The sequence below is a fragment of the Indicator indicator genome, chromosome 31, assembly GCF_027791375.1.
Source record: "Indicator indicator isolate 239-I01 chromosome 31, UM_Iind_1.1, whole genome shotgun sequence".
Taxonomy (NCBI): domain Eukaryota; kingdom Metazoa; phylum Chordata; class Aves; order Piciformes; family Indicatoridae; genus Indicator; species Indicator indicator.
The window spans coordinates 5,659,601-5,680,852 of NC_072040.1; the positions used below are offsets into that span (position 1 = coordinate 5,659,601).

At 37.1% G+C, this 21,252-nt stretch overlaps 1 protein-coding gene across 2 annotated transcripts in view; it reads right to left on the reverse strand.

The window, feature by feature from the left end:
* SNTG1 (syntrophin gamma 1) overlaps positions 1–21,252 on the reverse strand; it is a 110,897-nt gene that overhangs the window by 15,964 nt on the left and 73,681 nt on the right. For both annotated transcript variants that reach the window (XM_054394719.1, XM_054394718.1), the window contains exons 12-14: positions 19,094–19,210; positions 14,653–14,724; positions 2,654–2,806 (exon numbers count right to left, since the gene is read on the reverse strand). In XM_054394719.1, the coding sequence (XP_054250694.1) occupies positions 2,654–2,806; positions 14,653–14,724; positions 19,094–19,210 (342 nt within the window). The remainder of the gene's footprint in view (positions 1–2,653; positions 2,807–14,652; positions 14,725–19,093; positions 19,211–21,252) is intronic.

The window sequence follows — 21,252 nt, forward strand, 5'->3', positions numbered from 1 at the left end:
AACTTCTTGTATGTCACTGCAAATATAAACTCTGGATTCACAGAATACAGAGGTGGACTTGGCCCTTATGACTGCTAATGCATACACTCCTCACATTTTTAATGATTCAGCTCTGTGGTGTTGCAGTCATATGATATTTGTGTTTACATAAGCAAATAAAAAGTAGCATTTTCTGTAGCAGCTATACCACAAAACTGCTATGAAAATGTAAGCTTAGACCATAAATCAGTGCTGTTAGAAAAGGAGAGGTTATTGCCTTTGGCAACATCTCATTAGCAGAGTGTAAAGTAACATATTTCACAGTGACTTCTTACTTGATGAATTCACATATGCAAAACTGTTCAGGTTCTGCATGCAAAACAAAAAATGCACAGGTCTGTAGAACCACCTTACTAACTTCCTACAGAGATGCAAACTACATTTTAATATGTAGATCTCCAAGCCACCTAGGACAGACACAGAGCAAGGAGACAGTAGATTTCAAATACATATTGCCATCTATGCTGATCTGACCTCCCACCTCTATACCAGAGGTCAACCTACAACGTGCATAGCAGCACCAGACTGAGCTGGCACAGCTGCTTCTGCTGAAGCAGAGCACTGTGCCTGGGCTAATGAGACTCACTGAGAAGTTAAGATTTATGAGATACAGGACATATCAGTCTTGGTTCAATGCTATGCTGAAAAAGCAACTTGCTTCCCAGACTACAAGTTCTTCCTACAGAAGGCAGTGCACAGGTTGAGGAGATGTAGCATGTAGTTGGCTCAGTGTGGTTATTGGTGGGGAAAAAACCTGCATTGTAAGTGCAGATCACCAGCAGGACTGATTCCTTACTTATTCCAGGATGTTCAAAACAATTCAGCGAAGCAAAAAATATGAGAATAACAAAAGAATCTCTGGCCAGCAAGATTTTTGTTTTCTTATGGAAGAAAGTGCCTTGTTTTATGCATGTGTTGTATGCACTTGTGTATCATTCTGGTCATGGGTCAGAGTGGGAATGTCAGCTTACAGACACTCATTAAATCTGCTCAGATATTTCTCATCTTTATTTAATTTGTCCTTTTAATTCAGGCACTTGGAGAAAAAAATGCAGAAATTCTTCCTAGAAGACTTTTCTTACACATTCAAAACCCATCTGAAATCATTAAAAGTGATTACTAATAACATATACTGTGGCTGGTTGGCTTTGGTTACTGACTTCTGACATAAGGCTCACAAAAACCTTATCAGAGCTAAAGCATCCTCCTCCCCAAAGAGGCAGATATTTCAGCACTCATTTCTTGTTCTCTCACAGAACACAGAATCTTAAATCTGCTTTATGGGTAATTCAGCAGGTTGGGCAGGCACTGGAGAAGACAATCCAGAGTTGTTACTTCGATTGTACTCCTCCTTCAACAAGCACAATTTAAGTTATGATATCTTAGACTAGGATTAAAACCTACCTCTGAATACTATAAATCCAAGATTTAATCCAGACTTTCAAACTCAGATTCAACTTAAATGGAGACAAAAAAGTATAAAATAATCCTTATATTAGGGAAGCAACAACTACAATGCAGGCAGGAATCTAAGCAAGGAAAATATGCATGATGAAAGTGCTGAAAATGTTAGCATAAAACAGGAGGAAGGGGAGCCTGAGAATCATATATTGCTCAGATTTGTCAAATAATGATGTGAGATAGGAAAAAGGAGCTCCATTTCCACTTTTTAATAATTAATTAAGCAAATTATTAGCATCTCCTACTTCTCTAAACAAAACTAAGAGTGACTGTAACACATCACAATAGCACCACTACAATATCCTACCACATGTATTGCTAAACTAAATCAGCTTGATTATCTCTCCTCTAAGATATTTCCTTCCTAAAAAAATACAACCTGGCTAATTTTTTGTTTTAGATATACCCCTGGCACAAGCTATGAGGTGGGTTTAAACTGAATTTATCACATAATTACAGTGAGGGATTATAAAAATAAAATATATATTTAAATTGTGATTTATTCTTTAGAATGACATCAGAACAAGGCCCTGATTAAACTTTCATGGAGGTTAATGGCAATTTATATTCATTGGGAAACTCTGTTTTATTTGGTATGATTATGGAACAGTATACAATGCATTTGAATAATTTTAAATGACAGCTTTAAAGAGCAGTTACATTTTCAAAATTATATGATTCCACAGTAACACAAATGGATTATCATTCACAGGAAATATGAATATCTACATGAATGATGGCTTAAACCACGGTTTTAGTAGGAATGTACAGTTGATACCTGTTTGTTTTGGTTTTTTTTTTATCTCACAGGGCAATGAAAGAATTTGTTGGAGATATATTACACCACTAAGCCAAACCAGACTTTAGCTAAATCAGCAAACTGGAGGATGAAAGCAGTAAAGGATTGCTGAAAGAAAAATGAGGAGGCCAAGACCAGTTACATTAAAAATTAATATTTTTTTTTCAAATTGAGATATGGGGGAAAAAAAAACAACCAAACAACAAACCAAGAAAATGAAGAAAAAAATGAACATCACAAATACGAGTCCCATAGTAATAAGCTACCATGAGCAGCCTGTTTGTTCCCCTTCACAAATTTGCTATAATCAATCATTCCTTCATATAACCCTAATGTAATAATTTTTTCCCTCACCTGTATCCGTTCAACTTCTAAAAAAGTTGCTGTTTGGAAGGCTTTTTCCCATAGTGTTAGGTCAGATTCTAGCTCCACAGAGAAATAAAGATCTTCCCCAGATTCAGACTGGACGCTGAAGCAATGTTTCCGCCGGTCCAGCAGATCACTGTCCTGATGAAAACCTGAAGTTATATAATCTGGCATACATCAATTAATAGTTTTAATTGCAAACACCTATCCCGCAAACCCAGCATTTTTAAATGGCATTTAAAAAGATATAACACTGTAGTAACTACTGAATGCCAAAGAACTGAAGATTAGCCTTCTGGTCTAAAAATTGACATTTCGATGAATTCTAAACAGGAAATCTATATTCAGAATGGTACAGAACAACACAGCATATCTGCCAGAACTTCCAATATTGTCACAAATCACTTCTCAAAAATGTTATTAGCTATAAACTCTTAGATAAATTCTGTAAAAGCCATCCACTCTCTATTCATGAGAGGAAGACAAATATCAGCTTCTCCGACCTATTCAACTCCCTCACCCTACTCTGGAAGGTTAGCCAAAGGAAGGAAGAGATTTATTTAAGCAGTATGAAAAGTCCATCTGTCCTGTTTTCCCTACAGAGGCTTGATAAAGCAAGTTCTTATTTCCAGTAGCTTACAAAATGCAACATAAAATTTGCCTATAGCTGCATACTGCCAGTAGAGACTACAGTGGCTGCCAGTGGTTGAGTCGCTGGCTTTGGACCTGGAAGAGGAAGTTACTTTTGGCTTTACTTTCAACACACCACCACATAATAGTCATCCATATATGATATTTAATGACTGCTAGCATTTGAAACTGGCACTAAATCAAGGAATACCCAAGTTAATCAGGAAATCCATCACTAAAGTGTTTTCCCATGATTTATATTTTTGTTTGTTTGGTTTTTTGTTTGTTTGGTGTTTTTTGGTTTTTTTTTTGTTTTTAAACACAGGATGCTTTATGCTAAAATTCTGGCATGAGGTTTGTCCTAGTGAAAAATACACATGCAAAAGAGTGTATTATAATTAATTTTGTCCCTACTACAGCAGAGCAGCTGTCACAAGCCACAAGATCACCAGCTGTCCTTGCAAATGTATCTGGAAATTTGGGTAGAGGTAGCTCGGGTACAATCTCTACAATGCTACCCCGTAGCAGAGGGCACAGTTAAATCAGTAAAGGAGGCTCACAGGACAGTATTACCTTCTGGTTAGATATGACTTGAAGAGACCAAGGGGACCATAACCAGCTGATACAATCTGGAAGAGTGCCTTACATTGCCTAAGCCAGCTCTCACTCAGGCAGAGAACCAGGAACCTAAAGCTGACCAAGAACTAGAAATACATAAACCAGGAATCTGTATGAAACTATTGCTCTCAAGCAGACAGGCAGCTAATGGCAGAGTAAGCTCTATTTTCCTCTTTCATTCTGTAGACCTATGACAGAGCTGCTCAAGAAAGCCAGTACAGCAGGCATTCATGAATGCTCTTGGGTCAAAACTGCTTTACAGTTTCTAGAAGGATCAGCTATGGAGGCAATATACCTTCTCTTTACAATCACCATCACCAAACTGAGTTGCTCAGACTTTAAAATGGCCTTACACTGCACCAGGGGAGGTTTAGGTTGGATATTAGGAAAAAATTCTTTACTGAAAGAGTGGTCAGGCTTTGGAACAGGATGCCCAGGGAGGTGGTGGAGTCACCATCCCTGGAGGCATTCAAAAAAAAGTGTCATCATGGCACTTCCAGACATGGTTTAATTATTCCTAATGCAAACTCTTAGATCCTTATTTGAAACAAGGCTGTAGCACGATGTGGAATGTCAGGAGTCACTGTCATTAAAGCAGTTGCCCCTGCTTTTAACAGGAGGAGAAAGTTCTTCTTGGAGAGAGTTTTAGACGTTGGAATGTGCTGCCCAGGGAGATGGTGGAGTCACCATCCCTGGAGGTGTTCAAGAGGGGATTGGACGTGGCACTTGGTGCCATGGTTTAGTAGTCATGAGGTCTGGGGTGACAGGTTGGACTTTGATGATCCTTGAGGTCTTTTCCAACCTTATTGATTCTCTGAATTTTAGTGCAGTGCTCAGTTGCAGAATGTACATCTCTCTTTAGCTGATCACAGTTAAGGTTTGAAGCTTAACAACTACATTTTTAGACTCTCCCCCCTTCTTACAGGATTTTTCCGGTTGAGAAGAATTATGCTGGCTATGAAAAAGGGAGGAGTTCAAATGCAGACAGTGAAAAATGCAAAGTTAAAATATTTACTGAGGTTGATCTCTGTTCAAACCTGCTTGAAAAATACAAAACTCTTAGAAAATTCTTTGAAGTGATTACATAAAAGCTTGTGTATGTCATTATCAACATTGCTGGCAATAATTGTAGTAGATTTTACTAAGCATTACATCAAAGAGAGAGGATGAAAAGAGAAAGAAGAGTTAAATGAGATCTACAATATTAATCATGGGTTTGCTATTTCTATATGGAAATGAGAATATTCTTTGATTTGGAACAGATCTAATTAATACTAAGTAATATTTCCCCTCACTAGTTTACATATAAAAAAATTAAGAGTACTTCAACTACTACATGATATTGTGACAAACAACACAATGTACTCATTTATTATTAGAATTGACATGTGAAATTCTTATTTGGAATAAAAGAAAATTCAGCATTTCCCCAGAACTAGCAATTTCCCCACTGAATAATAATTTAATTTTCTGACTAGTTCTAATGCATGTAGTCATGATTTTGACACCCAGGGCTACAGTTAAGTTCATGGTAGGAAAAATTCAAGTCAAATACATTTAAATGTTTTACTTTAGTCTAAAATGCTGACATACATATGAGGTATTCCTCTCGGTTCTTAGTGGTATTTCACTCTACTTATAAAAATAATTTGGTGCAAGGCTCCCTTTAGTACTGCTTCTACTCCTTTTTGCTGCAAGGTCTTCCTTTAATTTATCATTTGGTCTCAGGCATTTAAAAAAGTGCAATCTGTATTCCAGGTTTATAAAACTAACCACATGCAATGGGTAACTGCAGGAAAAAATTATACAGGCAAAGCTAAAAAGGAGTTATCCAAATGTCCTTGTAAAGGCAGGAACTTAAAATATTTATGGGTGTTTTTTTTTTTCCTTAGGAATCAAAGTGTGCATTGTCCAAAAGTCTCTGCAAATTTAAGCTAAATTTGTCAGGCATCTCAAAAAAACATGTCTTGATCTTAATTAGTGAGCTTTAACCAAGTAATTATTTCAGCTAAAATATGAAATGTTGTTCTACTCATTTAAGAATCTGCTATCACCCTGTGGTTTTATAGTCACTTCCTAGTCAATGATGGACATGACCCAATTTCATGTTGATTTTTTTCTTTCTTACTGCTACTGATTAGCTGTACCATTTGCCCCTGATGTGCTCAGTGTGAATTAATACAGGTCCTCTGAAGAGGAACAGCCACAAAACTTGTAGCACTATGCAAATTCCCTACTGGAAGGAAAGGAGCCTTGCTGAAGGATGGGCTGAGAGGAAAGTCCTTGGCTTACACCCAGCTTCAGGGTAATCCAGCATCTCTGCTGACAGGATGGTATGACTCCTGCTTGCCTAATTAATAATGATATCCATATTAAGTGCAAGTAATAAATTTGTCTAAGGGAACCATTCATGGCTCATTAGGCAGGTCCTTTCAAATTAAGGCAGAATGCTACTTTATCACTAAGCAGTGGCATCCCCTTCTCTTCTGCAGAGGTAATCTTTTCTCCTGAAAGACTGCCCTCTCCAGAAGCAGCACTGTTCCTCTTTGATCACCTGTGTCTTTTGATTTTAAGTATGATGAATGCATTAAGTACTCATATTTTGGCTATTAATTAAACCTGCTAAGATACAAGAGAGCCTCCACAACTACTCTAGTCAGTGAGAGTTGAGTTCAATTTAACAGAGGTCCATGCAATAGAAAACAAAGCTACGTCTACCAGTTTCATGCTCCTGGCATGATTTTCATCGAGGTGATGCTCAAGAACTGTCTGGAAGTCTGGTTGACCACAAAGTTATATGCAACATAGAGAAACTTGGCAATAGAACAGTAAATATCAGTGATGCTGACAAGCAGGTTTTGATACGAACAATTCATCTAAGATGTTCAAAACCATCCTAATTGGAGCTGCATACCTCAGCAAACAAAATACACCTTTGACTTTTAAGATCATTTTATTTCAGCTGTTCCTATAAGGTAAATATAAATGTTTGTGCTACTAATGATTATCATTCTTAATACACTGATGAGAAAACAAACAAAACTTGTTTTCTTTGTTGACTAATTTAGACAGCCATGGAATCACAGAGTGATAGTCCTGCAAAATCTGTCCTATCATAATCAAAATTCAAACTAGCAACTAAAGTCTCTGAAGATAAAATGCATTCTCCCATCAACTCAAGAGTAATAACCCCAAGGTGACTGTCGAAACTAATCACTCTATGCCTTTATACTTGCTGGTATCAATGCTCTGATTATCTTATCCTTTGTGTTCCCCTTATCAGCTCTACCTACATATGCATAGATCCTTCTTTCTAAGGGGTTCTAATGATCTATTTCTTTATCTGAAACTTTGGGAACACTTCTCTTGAGCATCACCATTAGTTGCTATGGAGATGTTTTTAATAGCATTTGCAGGCAACAGGGAACAGATTCACTCCAGAGAGAAAGAAAAAGGTACAGCTTCTCCAGCATATCCCAACCAAGCAAGTAACCAAGAAAAAAAAAACCCTGACCCATTCAGGCATGCATGTGTTTGTACATATCTCATCTTATTTAAACTCTTGAATTTTAATGTTAAAAAAAAAAAAAGAAAAATGCTGAAATTGCATCTGTATCTCTATATATTTAAACAAACACAGAATGTCAGCTAAACAAAAACTGGACAGAGTATTTTTCCCTGTTCAAATTAAGGGAAAAAAAAAAAAACCCACAACAAAAAAACCAACCAAACACAAAAGTTTTCTCAGGGGGAAAAATAATTATAATTACAGCACAAATTTTAGTTTCAATTAAAGTTCCATTAAAAAGATCTGTCTGATTGCTTGACAGAAAATAGAAATGTTCGTTCCCTGTAACCTATTAAGTTCAGCAGAGAGCTTGAATTACTTTCCTCTTCAGCCTGAATGGGAAAATTAATTTCCTATTTCCTGCCTGATTAAAAGATGATGCAGTCTCAAAGACCCTCAGCTGAGTCAGAACAAGAGTCTGAACACAGGTTTCTCCTGAGTCAGTACCATAATTGTGCCTATTTCTTAACAACCTCCACTCAGAAATGTGCTCATTTCTATGTCATATGAGGAGAATTTTCAAAACTTTCATAAACCAGACTGATCTTCTGGGGAAGGAAATTATTCTCTTACTTTGCCAGAGGAGCACTGGTGGATATTTTCCACTAAAGAGAAATAAGAGACCAATGCAATTACAGAGATGTAAAAAAATGTGCTGAACGTGTCTTTGGAGACTTATTAAGGTTGTGTAGCTGTCCAAACTTTGAGGTGTTTTATTTGCTGCAAATTGAGCTGAAGAATAGATCTCAGAAGAGTAAACATAATGATAATAGAGAGCAATGCTAAAAAGTGATCTTCACTTTTAATTCTCAGCCCTTGTTTACAACTTTCTGAAATTTAAACAACTGTAGCTGTGGGTTTTTTTTTTTTCCCCACTTTAGTTGCCTGCCTGAGGATATTTTTTATTTTCACATTACAGTTAAAGCAGCTGCATCAGTTCTGTGAAATAAATTAGGGAGAAGAATTAAATAGTTTTGTCCATGCTAAAAACAAAGAACCACACAAGCAGAACCACCCTTTGAAATTGCTTTTTTGGTCTGCCCTGGGGCCTCAGCAATGAGTGCTTTGGGGATGGGAGGAAAATTTTGCCACTCTTGGAAAAAAACCCAATAGGTTAAGATCTACTGAAAAATGTAGATGTTCTGGGCAAAAACTGTCTTGAAGACTTCATTCTGAATATGCTCTATCCCCATGGTGTACAGGAAGAGAACATTCCCTACCTTTCCCAGCTGTTAGGGGATGTTATGCTACTAGCCATGGGAAACGAGAACAGGCTACACTATGTCGCCTTCAAGATGCTGTGTGCCTCTTCAAGAAGGTGAAAAAAGCTCTCAAAAGCAGAAGTGGACAGAGAAATTGTGTTGAAGAAAAGTTCTCATAGTTCTCACATGGTGAAATTTTTATGGGCTTGGGGTTTCTTGGTGGTGTTTTTTTTAACTCTAGATGCATTTGTTTTAAAGGTGAGAAAAGGTCTTTCAAAAGTCTTCACGAAGGACATAAACATTGCAAGGCTAAAAATTGAATCTGGTTTAAAAAAAGGCTGGAAAGTTACCCCCCAAAATACCTATTCATTATAATAAAAACATTACTTACATGACTGCAGGCTCTCTTTCTGAAAGAAAACACATTCTTCTTTTTTTTTTTTTTTTTCCACCTGAACTTCTTACTCCAATAGCTTGCCAATACATGATGGCAGGCTGAGGATAGATTAGGGTAGCATAGTGAAAGCATTTGTGGTGGGTACCAATATGTCAGCAAATCTGCATCAGCACATGTGCAAAAAAAAAAAAAAAGATACTTTACATGCACTTGCTAATCATGAAAAAATTCAAAAGTGCTCATGGAAAGGAAATCCTATCATAAAACCAGCCAAAACTGTAGGAAATGAATGTTTCTGTTCTCAGTGTTGGCTTCTGGCTGTTGATACTAAGCACTATGTAGACCTCCACCATGAAGAGAATGCACCAAAGGAAATTTTCAAGAGTTGTCACTGAGACAGAAACAATTTGTTCCATAAAAGGAATTGGACACAGATCCAATGAAAAAAAACACAATGATCATTGTTGCATGAAAGCCTGTAGTCTTAAATTCTTTATGTAATAACACTGCAAGATCTTATGCTAAAATTAATTATTGCAAAACTCAGAAAGACAGGAAAAAAAGAATCTCAAATACTTAATGTGACCAGAAACTAAGAGAAAATTGATAAATTAGAGAAAAGAGGCTACATAAAAATTAACAAAACTGCTGTATCAGAAGATATTAGTGGATAAAATACTGAAAGAGTGCATCACTCCAATCCTGAGAAATGCCCTGACTGGTCTAAAGTCATTGAAAGGAAACCTCAAACTCTGGATAAATCTTGAACATTCCAAACAACTGGGATGTAAGACATGTCATTGTCTTCCCTGACTATCCTCATTGAGTATTTTATATTCCACATTTTACTTCTGTTCATTTTCATCATTCCTTTTGCCTTATGTTAAAAGTTGAATTTGGCTTTGCCTTTCAAAGATGTTTCAACATCACTGTCAGTCTCATCACTAGACAGGCAGCAAAAAAAGCAATTTCTTAGAATAAGGAAAAGCTGATGCCTCCAACCAACAGAGGTTGCAGGAGTCATTTAAACATATATTGTCTGTATCTGATATATTTTTTCTTTTCCTCTGTGTCTTGATCTTGTTATTTCTTCCAGGAAGAAGAATCAAGACTTTGAAATTGGCAGCTCGAGCCCAACATAATTGCCTCATTTTTTTTTCCTCCCAAATGTGACAGCTTATACTATCTAATATTGCATTAAAAATGTCAAAAGCTTGTGTAGTTTTTTTTTTCTTTTAATTAAGTAATCTCTCTATAGTTAAAGAGAAAAAGAAAAAACTTACTAACTTTACATTTAAAGTATTTTTTTTTGCCCTTCCTTTTCTGAATCAAATAAAATTTAACAAGCCCTTATACAGTGGCAGCTGCCATACATCCAATAACACTGCCTCTTTGCTCTCAAAAAAGACTCTTAGGTGCACAATTACAGGAACATCAACATCTTTAACACACTGGGCCTATTAAATTCATTCAAATGAACACAGCACAGACTGGAGATTCTATTACTTGGTCCATGTGGAAGATAAATGGACTGACACCACAAAGAGAATGACAGCAAGGATGGACTGCTGGGACCACGTGTAGCCATCTACAGCATATCTCTGTGCAAGGCAGGAGTAGCTACACATCAGCTTATGCTTATGAGGAATCCAGTGATGGAAATCCAATGGTCTCATCAGAAGATCTGTTTTAGTACTGAATGACACTAGCACCTAAAAAGGTTTTTTATTGTATCACTGGAGCCAACTTATGATGGTCTAAATGAGAGTGGACATGGGGATCATTTATATTTACTGGTTTCCTAATCTTAGAAGACAACTGGAATTCTATATGGAGTAGGTGGGGACAGATTCTCTGTTCTTCAGAAGCATTAAAATGGGAGGCAAAGCAAGGGCTGAAAATTACTTCCGCTGTTCAGAACTGGAACACTCGAAAGCTTAGCACTTTTTCCAAGAACTGTCACCTGGTTAAACCCTGGCTGAGAAATTAATTTTCCCTGGATGCAGCATTAACCTCTTCATAAAGGGGATGCACTACTTTTGCTTCCCAAGCAGTTTTGAGTATGTGTGAAGTACTTTAGTGGAATCAAGACATCAAGATGCAAGTCAGCCACTGAGCAAACTATATTAATGATTGATCTTGAAATATGTTCTGTACCTGCACTTTATATGTTTATGTGTCTACTGGCATTAATTTTAAATTTTATTTGAATATATAAACATTTTAAGTAGTTCCCCCCATGCTTTTTATATCATCCTTATCCCACACTTGACTTATTGGAAATGGGACCTCAAAATTACAGGAAATTTTAGTGGGAAAATTAACATAACTGCTTTTGAGGGTTTTACACATGCTGGCAGCTAAATAAGGAATGAAATACAAGCCTTCTGAGACACCATGATGCTCCTGATTAATATAGTAAGAAAATTATAGCTGCACTGATGTGAATGATACCAGCTATAAACATCAATGATTCACCATCCTGACACATTGCTGGCACAGACTGCCTTTCACAATGATCCTCACATTTCATTTCCCAGCTGATCTGATACCTGAATATGCTTCCCGTTTTATGCTGAACAAAGTGTGGGTTTTATTGTAAATCTCCAAATATTTTTGTGTGACACACTGAAGTTACAAGGCAGGTGAAAGAAGTATAGCAAGCATTTTATCACCATTAAAAGGAGATGCTTGGATGAAGCTGAAGAACATTAATAACTTCAGCAGGCAAGGCAAACAGCCTGGGAACGTCTCACAGGTTCACAGATTGCATTGGGGTGGAAGGGACTCTTAAAGGTCATCTTGTTCAATGCCTCTGCAGGCAACAGGGACACCTCCAACTAGATCAGGCTGCCCAGGGTCACATCAAGTCTGATCTTGAATGTCTCCATGGATGGAGCCTCAATCACATCCCTGGGCAACCTGTTCCAGTATTTCACCACTCTCATTGTAAAGAACTTCCTCCTTTTGCCCAACCTAAACCTACCCTACTTGAATTTAAAATCATTGCCCCTGATCCTATCACTGCAAGCCCTTCTAAACAGTCCCTCCCCACATTCTATGATATTTAATCCTAGTGAATGTGTGAACTGAACAATTTGAGTTTAGCTGAAAACATGGAACTAAACCCATTTAAGAGATACTGAGTAATGATAGTGTCCTGCAAAGAGGCATTACTGTCTTCCTGGATTTATCTCTGCACAACATGAGACTGTCTCTTCTGAAGGAGAAATACAGAACAATTCTACCTTCTCAATTTTCCTGCAAAGCATGACCTGAACTCAGTCTCTGCCATGGAAGAAAAGGAAATGCAGGAGAAGGAACACTGCGGTAGAAGAGCCTAGGTTTCTTGTCTTCATTTTTTTCATTACATCTCCTGAGCTATCATGCTATCCATCAATCCCTGAGAATACAATCCCTTTAAACCCTGTTAGCCTGCCCTTTTTGCCATTCAACTCATTCTCCAAGTAAAAGAGATCTAGAATAGAAGTACCATGTGTGGGTACTATTGAGGGGAAGAAGATTGAAGGAGATCACAAAGCACCAGAATAACATTGTTAAGTTGCTTCTGCTTCAGTCATACCCATGGGGCTTGAACAAACGTGTCTGGAAACACACACTGTTAAAATGGAGATGTTTATGATTCTGACATAAAAGCTGAACAAAATCTTGCATGTTTACAGAGCTTCAGTGCAGTAATAGCAATGGGAAGCTGTTTTTCATGGGTTTAATTGCTTTTGTTTTTAGTGAAAACAAGATGAAGTCCTATAGTACCTAGTGTTGAAAACTAGAAGAAGGTGAAGATTAATACTCCAACACTAGAAGCTGTAATTTCATTTCAATGATTTCTTTTTCTACTTCCATTTTCTATTATTTACAGGTTTTAGCCAACGAACCCATTTGAAACATTTCACCACTTTATAAGCTTGCTTACATTTAACGAAATAACTGAACATGAATAACATGATAAAGAAACACATAAATGATATTCCTATACCACTTAAACTGAAATTGCCTCTCTGCTGGGGTGTCCTCTGTTAATATGGATTGAGAACGGAAGGTCTACACCTCTTCCCAGACAATTTGGAAAGCTGTTGATAAGAAAGCTCTCCATCTTTGCACTCTCTTCTATTTTCACACAAAAGTGGCAGGAAGGCACTGGTTTGGGTTTTACTGCTTTGTGGCTGCAACTAACCTTTGCTACAGAGCTGAGAAGAAAGAAAACAAATAAATCCCTGCATTGGTATATGAGAATAGGGATAAAAGAGAAGAGAAAAAAAAAAAAAGAAAAATGGCTAAAATGAGTGAACAAGAAGAGCATCAACACAGAATAATGGTAGAAAAAATGAAAAGGAGAAAGACCTTTAAATTAGACAAAACTATATGGCACATACTCTCTACATGTCTACTCAAACAGTACAGTAAAATCTTTGGTAAATCAGAAGGAAGGGTTGCCCTGGCTCCAAGAGCTTACTTCTCAAATTAGTGTAACCTTGGTGCTTAATGTTTAGGAATGTTTGGGGTTTTTTTTTCCAGATTATAGATTTGGCTTCTTATTTTTGAAGTCCTTAATGTAAAAAGCTTCTGAAATTTATTGAGCCCTTCCATCTGTAAGCTGCCTCCCTAAGGAAAGGTGAAGTACACCTATGTGAACTACCAACACTAGGAAATGCACCTTGGATGTCAATGTTAAGATCTTCCCAAGGGAAAACACTTTCTTAAGATATGACTTTTCATACTTCTTGATGCCAGTCTATCTGTGCCTAGATAAAACTCCAGAAAAGACCAAATTACATTTTACACAATTTTGACTCAAAACCCCCAAACCCAACATATACAGGAGAGCACTTCAGATAAATGGAAAGAGGTAATTTTTAGACTTTCATCTCCTTTTCCTCTCCTCACATTTTAGATCCAGAAATGCTGGGAAACTGGTTTTCACTGTTTTTTAAAACATAAAAATTCTGAATGACTTTACAATTAATTATTAAATACAATGTACAATGATGGCCCTATTCAATTTGCTACCCACAGACAGCTTTTTAAACATATTTCATTATCTCTTCCCATTTATTACAGTTAAGGCAAACTAAAGAAAATGGAAAAAAATAAGACAAAAAAAGATTTTAGAACAGTATTACATATTCTAATGCTTTCAGTCCTAGTGCAATCTTACTCTGCTTTCAGTCCTAGTGCAATCTTACACTGCAGCCACTGTTAGTTGCATCAACATATTTGAAAGCAAACAAACTGATCATCATTTCTTTAGCTTCTCAGAGAATTAAATGTTATACTGGATAAATGTGACATTAAAGTAAAACTATAACATCCACACAGCATTACAAAGACATAGTTTCCTAGTCAAAAATCAATTTTATTCCCAGTTTTGCCATGTCTTCTAGTTTGGATCTCTACCTACTGACACCAGGACTTCTGAAACTGATTTCAAAGGGAAAGAAATGGATCTCTTTCTGCCAGGTGGTAACATGTAGTTTCCAGTAGCAGTGTTATGCTCTGGGCTTGTCAACTGATCTGACAAAGTGGTAATTTATTTTATGCTTTCTCATCATACCTTGAGAATTTTGCACATTATCTCATAAACTGAAAATGTTTTCTCAGCTCGTGTCCAATCCCAGGTTGTGACCTTGGAGAAAACAAAACAAAACAAAACAAAACAAAAAAACAGGAAAAGAATGAAAGTTATTTTTGTTTCAAGAACTAAGTTTAGCTTTTAAAAAAATAACTAAGTCTATCCCTAAAGCATTCCTATCCAGTATAATGTATATAGAAAGATCAAGCTCCGGCTCAGAGCAATAACTACTGTTCCACCCAGGCACTGCTCAGGTGCCTCTGTCCTTGTGCTCACAACACAGTGTCTTTGCTTCCAGGCTGATCTATGCTGAATAAGCCTTCCCTTGGCAACAGGTGAGGGTTGCATTCAGATCCTGAGAGGATGCAGCCCTTGAATCCCCCCTTGAAGGGCCCTGACTAAATGAGGGTATGCTTCTCACTACTTCCCTCCTCTTAACTGCATGCCACAATTTGCTCCCAGTCACTCGAATTCTTTGCAAATCCACTCAAGTCTCCAACCTTGCAAGGTCCTACACACTTACCCTGCAATGCCTGGAAATCCAGGAGGAAAAACATGACAAGAAGCAAACATCTAAATTTTCTTACCAAGATTAATCTACTCCTAAATTCTAACAAATATTTCAGGAGTAATAATTTTCCCCTCTTTGTCTTAAGATTTGACAAATGCTTTTAACTACTAAATTTAAGTAGCTATTTTAGGAAAAAAAATTGTGTAGATAAATGAGTTCAGTAAAGTCATGCAAGAGTAAGGGTTAAGCCTTAAGTAAGACAGAAAAGGATAGATGAATATATTCACTAAGGGAAGAGTCAAGGCAATATCACAGTGATCTAAAAATAACTTTCCAAGGCAACTGTGAGGACGAAAGAGGAGAATTATTCACAGTCTCAAAAGACAGAAGAACACAAAAAATAGAATGAAAATTGAGACTATATACAAAAGAAGAAATAGTCTTATTGGTAAGAAGAATTGAACAGGGGCCCAGCTCCAAAGGAATACAGCTGTATCGTTACAATTGTTAGGCAAGATGAAGAAGTTGATGAAGATTAAGGAATATAAAGTTCTCTGAATAATGTATCATAAAATGGTATTCACAGCATACAAAAAAGTATTACATAAGATCAACTTCTCTTTTATCTAGAGAGAAAGCAATTATTAACAGACACAACATGGCTGAGAAGGGATCTATGGGTTTGGATGCCTTGGTATAAAACTGCCTCAATCAAAATTATTTTGGTGTGGTATGAGAAAATTCTATCTCTAATTGATTTTTAGATATAGACTCTAATATAATTGAAACTCCTTTGAGGAAAGCACAGCCAAGAATGAGAGGTTCAAAAATTCAGTGTCACAGTTCCTCTTCTATTAGCATTTTACTTATCTGCAGTCAAACTCAGTTTTCACTACCTTATTGAAGAATGGTATTAAACCATATTTCTAAGAAGACTAAATACAGAGACTCAATCAACTGCTTGATATTGAATGAGGAAGTAAAGAAACACTGGAAATATACAATCTTTATGCCTAAGTTTTAAGAAGCTATTCAGAGATGTGACAAGCAACAGGTAAAATGTCTTTTTCAGGGAAAGAAAGGGGAAATAAAAGAAGCTGCTCTTTCTACTGTGGATAAAAAAAAAATAAAATAAAAAAAATCACTTTATCACCATGAACAGGAAAATGAGGAGAGGAGTCTTGCTACACCTAGCTCCACTGAACCCAGAACAACAGCCACATAAAGCTAAAGCCATATTGCCCCATCAGAAAAAGTAGTTCCTATTGCTGCTGAAGCACAAAGCCACTCAGAGCTATGCTTAAAAGTTTACTGTAGGCTCCATGCTTTGGGGGGGGGGTGGGGGTGGGAAGAAAAAAAATCAGTTCCCTTTCCCCTTTTCACCTTAGTTACCTGCTTTTGTTTGTACTTGTTTCAGGTGAAAATAAAACTGTTTCTTTATAAAGATATGAGCAAAGCAAAAGCAACTGTAGAATTAAGACATCCATAGAAACTGCTCATCCTGTTTACTTTTAATGTCCTAGTTTAAAAGCCTGAGCAGCAAGAAAAAAAGGTGTTAGCAGCTTTTTCTCAATTGAAGTCCATTTTATCTGAGATTTCCAAGTATAAACCCACCAGACCTGACACAGTAAAGAAGAAAATGTACCAAGAAATAACAGGGGGGGGGAGGGGAAAGAAAAAAAGAGAAACATTTTCTATAAAGCTTTCAAAATGCAAATAAGATATGTTAGAATTGCTCATTTATCTGAGCATGAAAAGCAGAAACACTATTGATCAAACAGGTAAAATAAGATACATGCTGTCCAAACACACACTTCCTTAATGTGTTAGACTTTGGCAGAGACCAGGAAAATACTTGCATTTGACTTTCTGGTTAAAAAGTTGGCAGCACCTCCCTGTTCAGAAAACAACTTAATTCAAGGGGCTTAGACTGCAAACATAATTAAAAATCTTTTTGTTGTAACTACATTTTCCAGATTTCACAAACAGAAGCTTTGAAACTGTGGCATCAGTCTTTTGTAGTCCCTGGAGGAGATGAACATGTACACCTGCAGAACAGCAAACAACTCCATGTGTGCAAATTTGGACAGAGAAAAGAGGATTTTAGAAGTCCTCCTAGAAAAGTCCTACTGCAGCCTTTGATAAGAAGACAGTTTTGCTGGGTATATAAGTGTGCAAACATTCCATACATTACATGTTTTAAAGTAGCTCTATAAGAACTGTTCCTCTATCCTTTACAAAGCACATTTGTCACTATGCTTCCCTCCTACTCCATAGAGAGAAAACATTTTTCTCTACATTTGAGCTGTCTTTCTAGTTTAGAGTAAGAACCAGAATCTGGCAAAACAAAATCATGTTGTGCTTGCAGCTCAGCTGAAATGAGCCCTATAAAGACTTCAAAGATCAGTGGCTTGTCTCATAGAGCAACAGCTTGCTAAAACTGTCCTCATTCACATCATCATGGTTCACAACCCTATTACAAACATGTTCCTCCCACACCTATTACTCATCACCTATCACACATTTACCCACCAGCAGCATAATACTCCTGAAAACTTAGGACTGAATCCTCAGTAAAGAGGCTTGTGGTTCTTTTCATAGTGCTTACAAATGAGTAACCATCCTTTTTCATATTGAATAGGAGCTCTTAGCATTGTTTCTGCCTCTATCTACTGTCTAGAATGCAGGTGACTTTATGTGATGGGCAGCACACATTTGGGTAGGTCTGACAAAGCCAGGAGAGCTGCTTTTGAATCCAAGATGCTTGCCCACATAATCTGACATTTTAATCTGATCCTGAAAAATATCCACCAACAACAGCCAAACTCCAAATAATATCCATGGGAGAGCCAAACTGTCATACCACTGAGTTAAGCACACAAAGTTTTTAGTTCAGACTTAGCATCCATTTCACATGTCTTTCACATGTTCTTAAACATGTTGCTAAACAAACATCAATAATGACTGATGAATTGTTCAGAGCCTTTGCAAGCTGGCTTTGAACTACCTAAGGAACAGGAAGCACAGAGAAGTGGTAGATAACCCATTGCAGGAAACATTCAAGGTCAGGGTGGACAGCACTCTGGGCAACCTGCTCTAGTTGAAGCTGTCCCTGCTCACTGTAGGGGGATTGGATTTGTGACCTTGTTGCTGCCAACCCAAACTAGACCATAATACAGACAGGAAGGAGCAACAGCCTAGATCTGGCAACACAGGGCTTAACAGCAGTCAGAAAGGTGTCCCAATAAATAGATTAAATGACTCCTCATGCCTCTCCCTGCTGCTGGTATGTGACTGCTACTCACTCCTTAGTAGTGGCTTAAAAGTTAGCTAGAGGATTATCTCTACTTACTCTCCTTAGACGTACCATGAACTGTGAAAGTAAATTGCTAAGCATAAGACAACAGCTACATTTTGCCCAGTGCTGCCAGTCAGATTTCTATTAATATATTTTGCAGCAACAATTTATTTTGCTTCCTCACCTTCCTTTTGGTGCTTCCAAGCAGCAAAAATGTTACATTCAGGATAAAGTCTAAATACAGAGATATTCCCACAGCATGCAAAAGCTTTGATATTTCCCCACATCTCAGCAGTTTTACTGTAATGATAATTCAGTTTAAAATGAAGTATCTTGCTTCAGGCTTTTTCTGCTAAAGGAAAATAAAAAGCCCCTTTCAGCACTAGTAGATTTCTTTTGTATTTTTGTAAATGCTCAGGTAAGGAAATACCTTTTAGATGGCAAATTATCTGATGAACAGCTGTTTTCTACATCACATACCCTGGAACTTTTCAGTGCTGTAAGCTGAAATCCTGTTAGCTCAATGGATGATATCTCATTGTGAAAGCTTTATACTTATTACATGAACACATTGAATGCTATTTACCCACATTAAGGATGAGAAATATACTTACTGGAGGTGCTAAAAATTTATATAGGGAGGATCCCCTCAATGCTAGAAACTTTGGTGTGTACATTCGATCCTGAAGGGAGTCTTGTTCCCGTTCTTCCGTCCAGCCCATGTAGACTATCTGACAGAAAAATCAATAGTGTTGACAAATTCCTCAGACACTGCCTTCAAATGAATTGCAAATATTCCATGCAAATAAGCTAATGTCTGTCAAACTTTACACAGCCATAAACCTTGAACCACAGCCACGATACACCGTGTATTGGCAGGTCACGTAGGATCACAGACTTGCATAAAGAATACCAATTCCAAAGGATCAGAGCAAATATTGACTAGCAACAGCAACAACAAAAGCTGAAACAGACTCAGTAGCTCTTAAAGGTCTAATATATCACTAAAAGCTCTCTGAAGGAATGCTACATATTTGCTGACAGATCACGTTGGAGAAACGTAATGCAAGTGAAGTGTGTATGGAAGCACGAGGCAGGAATACAAAATCAAGTTCCTGTTGTTACACCCTGACAGAGATGCAATCTCCACAGAAAAGTTCACTGTTAAAACTGTTTTAAACAATGTGATCTTACCAAGTTTGCTTCCAAATAATGTCAAGCTTTGTTTGTTTGTTTTTTTTTTTAAATATTTTTACCTTCCAAATATCCTTGTGCAGGAATTCTGAACCTCCTTGCTTACGAATAGCAAATTAACAGACTGCTTTCAGACATTCCTTTGAACAGACTTTATCTAAGTAACCAGAATGCCATTGATTCTTACCACTGCTTGCAGATCTTCCAGCACAGATGTATGAACTAGAACTTACTCAAACCCATTTTAGGATTTCATTCCCTACCTATCCAGCTATTATGGTTTTGTAATTTAATATCAAACCCTTAAAGAGAAACAGAGTATGAGTCACCACTATGACAACTTCCAGAGAACATCTAAGCAGGGAGCAGATACATCAATGCAACTTTTGATTTATAACCACAACATTAGTAATAAAATGTAATTTCCACTGTGCCACTGGTACACTACTGCTATGGAAAACAGAGCAACCCATACTTCATACAGTGCTGCTAATGGAACAGATCTATTTTTAAATCTCTTTGTGATGCTGATTTCTACATTAGCTAGGCATGGGGCATTCTTTGTGTAAGGAAAGTGCAAAGGTAAACACTAAATCTAAAGTGTAAGGAAAACACTTGAGGGAAAAACAATTACAATCACATTGATAGTCATTTACCAACAGTATAAATGTACCTAAAATGAATATTTGTACTGCATGTTTTACCCTTTGTGACTTATTTTTTATGTCATGCACTTAAAAAAAAAAAAACAAAAACAAACCAAACCCAACTCACACAAGTTCATTTCATTGCTGTTGGGAGGAGGATTTTCATCAACAGTTCTTAATAGAACAGACAATAAAATAAATGTGTGGGGGGTATTTGTTGGGCTTGTTGTTTTGTTTTTTGGTTGGTTGGTTTTGGTGTGTGTTTTTTTTTTTCTTTTATTCTGCTGGACTCTATTGTAACACACTGGAAATTAATGGTTTCTTCAAACCCTCATCCACTAAATCTACTGCATCACAGTTTATGAGATATTTTATGGTCTATAAAGACAGACAGAGAGAAGGCTCATTCCTCTAACCACTTACAGTGAAACCTCAGCAATTAATTCTTTTGCCAATAGCAAACACTAATGCTGGGTAAAACAAATAAGGTGTGTTTAAGTATCTGCTGTATTAGTGATTAAACAAGTTTATAAAAGCCAAAGCAATGACAGACCTCTACCACAATACTCAAGAATCAAGCAGAGTGCTCAATGATACGTTGCCATGCAATACCTACAAAGCCACATCCTCTGAAATCTCATCCATTCCTAAAAGTATAGTGAGAAAACAAACAACACCCCAAAAAAAAACCCAAAAAACCCCACCCCTCCCCCCAAAAAACCCCAAAATACCCCCACCAACCAACAAACCAACCAACCCCAACCCAACCAACACCTCAAAACACACAACAGGTATAGTTAGAAAAGATTTACATTATGTCAATTCAATGTTTATTCAGATTTCCCTCATTTCTGTTTATTTTTAATGTGATCCAATGCAGGATGTGTGTGGATCTCCATTCCTCTAACTTGGTAGGAATCTGTAGAGCTCAG